This window comes from Melanaphis sacchari, unplaced genomic scaffold (assembly GCF_002803265.2).
Source record: "Melanaphis sacchari strain LSU unplaced genomic scaffold, SCAv2.0 Contig958_pilon_pilon, whole genome shotgun sequence".
Lineage (NCBI taxonomy): Eukaryota > Metazoa > Arthropoda > Insecta > Hemiptera > Aphididae > Melanaphis > Melanaphis sacchari.
Window position 1 is genome coordinate 952 of NW_020271677.1, and position 5,789 is coordinate 6,740.

A 5,789-nucleotide genomic window follows, 5' to 3' on the forward strand; every position below is an offset into this window, starting at 1 on the left:
AAAATGAATGAAGACTCTCGTACACAAGTTGCACTGTCTCAGTGTCGCGGTATACTAATAAGCAGAATAATGTTATGATAAGGATTAAAGAATATGTATAACATTCTTTGTAATTGTAAGTAATAGAATCACGAAAATAAAATATAATTGACAAAAACAACGTCGTATCGGCTATCGCCATAATGTATAATATGTGTAAACATATATTTAATATAAACGGTTTCTGAAAAAAACATAGATTCGCTAATAATAACAATTACAGTTGATCGCATTCACCGAAACCATTCCAGTATCTTACTGAGTTAATAACCTAGTTGCTAATACTCATTACAGTCATAACTCATAAGTCATAAGACATTATAATATAATTTTATAAATACATTTTTTTTCTTAAGTGCGGCAAATTTGCCGCCCTAACAAATTTGCCGCTCCAATCACCTGATTGTTTTGCCTGTAGGGTAACCCGACGCTGCTCTACATGATTTGGAAACGGTTTATTTTATTGCCTTATTGGTATTTGGTTTATAATTAAAAATGAAATAAAAACATTTACATTTTCGTCAATTATAATATATGGTACGCTTCTATAATATGTGTATTATGGATAATGTATATATTACTGATATTATAATATTGTAATATCATCTATTTTTAGAGTATGATTGTGGTAAGAAAATGTGAATACCGTCGATTACGAATTTAGGAAACAAAGGATAAATGCTATGCGGTTTGTCGTTTTAATGTAATAGTTAGTATTATAATTTATTTAGTAATGCTTATCCAGCTCTTTATTTCGCACTTAAATTATTATTTACGTTTTTAATCACTCAAGTAGGATTGAACTAAGTTTTTTAAAACTTAAGCATGTAAAAAATTATCTTAGAAATTCAATGTCACAATAGCATTTAGAGAGTTTAATGTTAATTGAGTATTGAAAAAGAAATGTAAACTAAAATTGTTGTCCTTGAGGATATTATTGATAAGATGGCTGCACATACCAATGTATTAAAAAAAATAATGTATATATATATATGTGTGTGTGTGTATTAATAATAAATTTGTGACTAACGAATTTTATATTAAAATAAAATAATATAAGACTATTAGAATATAGACCCTTTGGTCCCTTGAATTCAATTCCCGGTAACATAAAATAGCCTTATTTGCCCCCGTGTGTAGATAGAATTCTCGTAGATCGTCGGCCATCGCCACGTCTGTGCAATCGCAGACATTTCGAACACCGTAATAATATTATACGTTTGGCGTTTATTGCTCCGCCCGTACGATAGCACATTACAATAAACGCACTTTAACGAACACAATTCCTTTGAATTAATTCCTATTGGTGTATATTGTTTTGATTGTCCGATGATCGCAGAGTAAGAACCTGAATTACATTCTACGACTAGGCAACTGATTTTAGTGCCGTTTTGAACGTTCAAGTATGTGCCTATACTATACTATAAGCAGTGCTTGATTTTGAAAAAAAATAGAAGGGGGACTCATCGGATGTTTGATAAACAAGCGTTCCACACAAAATTAACCGTAACATTACCGTGGGGGCAAATAGAAGAGGTACGCTAAAAAAAAATTAAAAAAGAAGGGGGATTCCGTCCACCCACATCAAGCACTGACTATAAGATTATAAATTCATAAACAACAAGATGCTAAAACGTTGCACGGTTTGTATCGACAAGATTTTGAACACCTTTGGCCCTCAACTCAGCATCAGCATTAGCTGTGCTATAGATTACAAACTACGAAGATAGGTCTAGCACGCCCAAACGCAATATACACGATCACGTACACGATGCGCGTGTAGTGTGCACGCCTAATATTCGTTAAAAGTTTCCACGTAGGTATATTATGTGATGTGGACAAGTTCTGTTATCTTATATATAAAACATGTTTTTATTCAAATTTGAATATATTTTAATAAAAACCATAACAATTTCAACAAGACAATATTATGTAAATATTACAATTTTTTAGAATGTATAGGAATCAATTGTTTTTACTGAGTATTAACATTGGTCTGTATTAAAAAGTGATAAATAATGAAGCATAGTACAATAAGGTATTAATGATTTAACCTGAGTACATGTAATCAATTTGATCAGTGTTAGTTACAATAAAACAATGGTGAAATATATGACATATTTCAATAGTACATAATTATTATCTTGGTTATGACAATAACAATTAAAACATTTAACAATAAATTTACAAAAAAAATCAGTTTTGATTTATATAACTATAATAAGCTGTAATTAAAATAAAATATTTAAAATAATTATTTTTTTTATTATAAATTTATAACCATAAACATATCTTATTATAAATACACTTAAATATTTTTTTTTATCCTTTTGGTTTATTATTCAATGTTAAAAATGACATTTCAATCAAATATTTAATGCTATACATAAAACATCAGCATAGTTAATTCAATATAAAAAATAGATCTAACTTAAGAATTATTTAAATGTACGCTTAGTAAATTATATAAATTATCTAAATGTGAATTATCTTGAGTCAACATAAAACTTTTCATTTGACTTTCCAAAAGTTCATTAGTCTTTTTCTTATTTAATTTAATATTTTTTACATTTTTATCTTCCAGTTTATCATCTATTTCACTGTGTTTGTGAGTGATAATGCTTTGAGTTTCACTTACAACAGGATTGTTTTTAACTTTTTTTTTTTTAGTTACTTTTACAATTGTATTGTCTTCATTTGCTAGATTATTTTTTGACACAGATTCTAACAACAAACTGTGTTGTTTTTTTTTATCTTTAACAGTTAAATCACTTAAGTTAACATCTTCTTTATGTTTGGATTTTTTCTTTTTCTTTATCTTAACCTCTGATAAATTTCCATCAGAATTTTTATCATTATAATCATATGATTCAATGGTCAAATTATGATCTTTTTTTCTCTTTTTTGAAGGGGGTTGATCACTTAAAGAATCATCAAAAGCACTTATTATACTATCTAGGAGCATATCTTTAGTTTCTCTTTTTTTCTTCTTCTTTTTTTTCATATCATTACTCTTTATTTCATCTGTCATTGACATCTTTTGAGATTTAGATTTCGTATACAATTTTTCTTGAACTTCACTCTGTTTTTTTTCATTTAATTCTGTTTGGGTATTACTTTTCATAGTTTGCTCAAGTGAATTGGCTTTTTTAGCTTTTTTAAATTTTCGTTTTTCTAAAATTTTTTTTATAACGTCTTCCTCATTGTCAGTATTTTCATCAGATGAAAGTTGTGTATTTAATTGGGATGAATTAACTTTTTGGTAAATATTTAAACTTGACACATTAAGTTTTGGTCTTTCAGTAGAAATGTTGAAGTTATCTAAGACATCTTTTTTGTTTTTACTACCAAGTAAAGTTTTATCTTTTGTTATTTTGTCATTTTTCAAATGTTTGTTATTACTTACAGATGCATTTAAGTTAGTCTGCGAAACAGATAACTTTTGTTTTTTATTTTTACGTTTCATAGAAGTCAAAACTTGATTTATTAAAATATTTTTTTTCTTTTCTTCATTTACTAATGGAATATTTTTATTCCCAGATGATTTTCTTTTTGGTTTCATCAAACTTATATCTAATTCATCATCAGAACTTGAGCTTGTCACATTTGTAGAATATACTTTTAAAAATGGATTTGAAATTTCTTTATTTAATACTTCATTATTTTTATTTAGTTTTGATACATTTAAAGTTGATTTTTTAGTAGATTTTTTTTCATTGACCTGTTTCTTATCATTAGTTTTGTTTTTAAGAGCCGTAACCTCATTATTACTACTAGAACTTTCATCCAAAATATGTTTAATAATATCCATTTTATTGGGAGAAAATACAGATTTTACATTAACTTTTTTTTTCTTTTTATCTTTTTTAAGTATATTTTCATTTGATAACAAATTATTATTACTGCTTTTTTTACAGCTATCAGTTTCTGATACATTAATAGAGTTTTGTTTTGTTATATTAGGTTTAATTAAATTTGATGATAACTTAGATGTGTTACAAAAAAATTTAGATGACGAATCACTTTCATCGGTACTATAACACATTTTATTAGTAGGAAGTGATTGACTTTTAGGTTTTTCATTCAAATGGTTTGTATTTATTTGTGTTTTTGATATATTTTGTCTAAGTTTTGAATAAATTTCATCATCAGAGCTACTTGTTTCATTTTCAATTTTTTCATTAAAATCAGTTGTATGGCTTAAATCTTTTGTAGGTAGTTTAAGATCACTACTACAATTACTATCCGAATCAGATATAATTGATAATGTAGTATTCAAACTTTCTTTAAATATTTTATTATTTATTTGGTTTTTACAATCATTTGTATCTTTCTTTTGGACAATATCTTTTTTTTTAATATTCTTAGTACTCAAACTTAATGTCAACGAATTTTTAATTGCTTCTTCATTTGAATTTTTACAATTAAGTATTTCTTTATTTAAATCATGTTTCTGTTGAGTATACACTGTATTTTCTTCTTTGCTGTCTTTACTATATTCATTATTAGAATCAATCAAATTGTTGGTAATATTTGCATTAAATTTCATCTTATTTGTATTAATTGAATTTAAAATTGCATTTCCTATTTTATTTGATTGTTTATGTTTTTTAATTATTTTGATAGATTTTTCAGGTTTCTTCAAAAATGAATTATTAACCGAGATGTTTTTTTGTCCAAGTTCACTTTTACTCGTATCAGAATCACCTTGCCGACTATTATTATAATTTATTTTATTAGCACTACCTGATTTTTCATTACTATTAACCAAATTAGCGATTACTTTAGGTTGGTTATCATTGTTATCATTATTTTTAGTATTTTTTATAATATTTAGAGACTGAGAAAGTTTATCCTTAGAAAACTGATGAGGTACTTTAATAGAATCCAATGATTTTTGTTTTTTGCTACTATTTTTAATCAAATGTTTTTTTAATTGTTCTAGTTGCTTATTTCTAATTAAATTGATACTATTTACAGAATGTTCAGAATTTAAAATAGGAGTAGAACTAAATAATGGACTTTCAATATGTTTATTATTATTAACGCTGTTGTGAATATGTAATGATGTTCTAGATTTATTTTTATTGTTTTCTTTAAAGTTGGATAGCATAATTTTAATTTTAGAAGAAAATTCAGAATCACTTGATGACAATTCTGAAGAACTATCAGAATTATCATCATGTTTAATAATGGTATTGGTCTTTTCAGATGATTTGTTAGTAGATTCATCATCGCATATTTTAGAGCTAGTTATCATTTCAACTGAAGACTCAGAATCACTTAAAGAAACATTTGAAAGACTTTCTGTATGATCTACCTTCTCTGCATGCTTAATAACGGTATTAATTGACAATGGTGATGTTTTAGTAAATTTATCAACACATATTTTAGGCGTAGTTATTTCATTCATTCCAGTTGATGATTCAGAATCACTTGATGAAGATTTTGAAGGATTTGATGTATAATCTACCTTCTCTGCATGCTTAATAGTAGTATTAATTGACGATGGTGATGTTTTAATAAATTTATCAGCACATATTTTAGGCATAGTTATTTCATTCATTCCAACTGATGATTCAGAATCACTTGATGAAGATTTTGAAGGATTTGATGTATAATCTACCTTCTCTGCATGCTTAATAGTAGTATTAATTGACAATGGTGATGTTTTAGTAAATTTATCAGCACATATTTTAGGCATAGTTATTTCATTCATTCCAGTTGATGATTCAGAATCACTTGATGAA

The 5,789-nt window shown here is 26.4% G+C and overlaps 1 protein-coding gene across 1 annotated transcript; it reads right to left on the bottom strand.

Moving 5' to 3' along the window:
- Positions 1–2,370: 2,370 nt before the first annotated feature.
- LOC112603064 (variant-silencing SET domain-containing protein-like) lies at positions 2,371–5,783 on the bottom strand. The gene has a single exon (XM_025351463.1). It carries the CDS (start codon positions 5,756–5,758, stop codon positions 2,471–2,473), a length of 3,288 nt encoding a protein of 1,095 aa, XP_025207248.1. The 5' UTR covers positions 5,759–5,783; the 3' UTR covers positions 2,371–2,470.
- Positions 5,784–5,789: the final 6 nt, after the last annotated feature.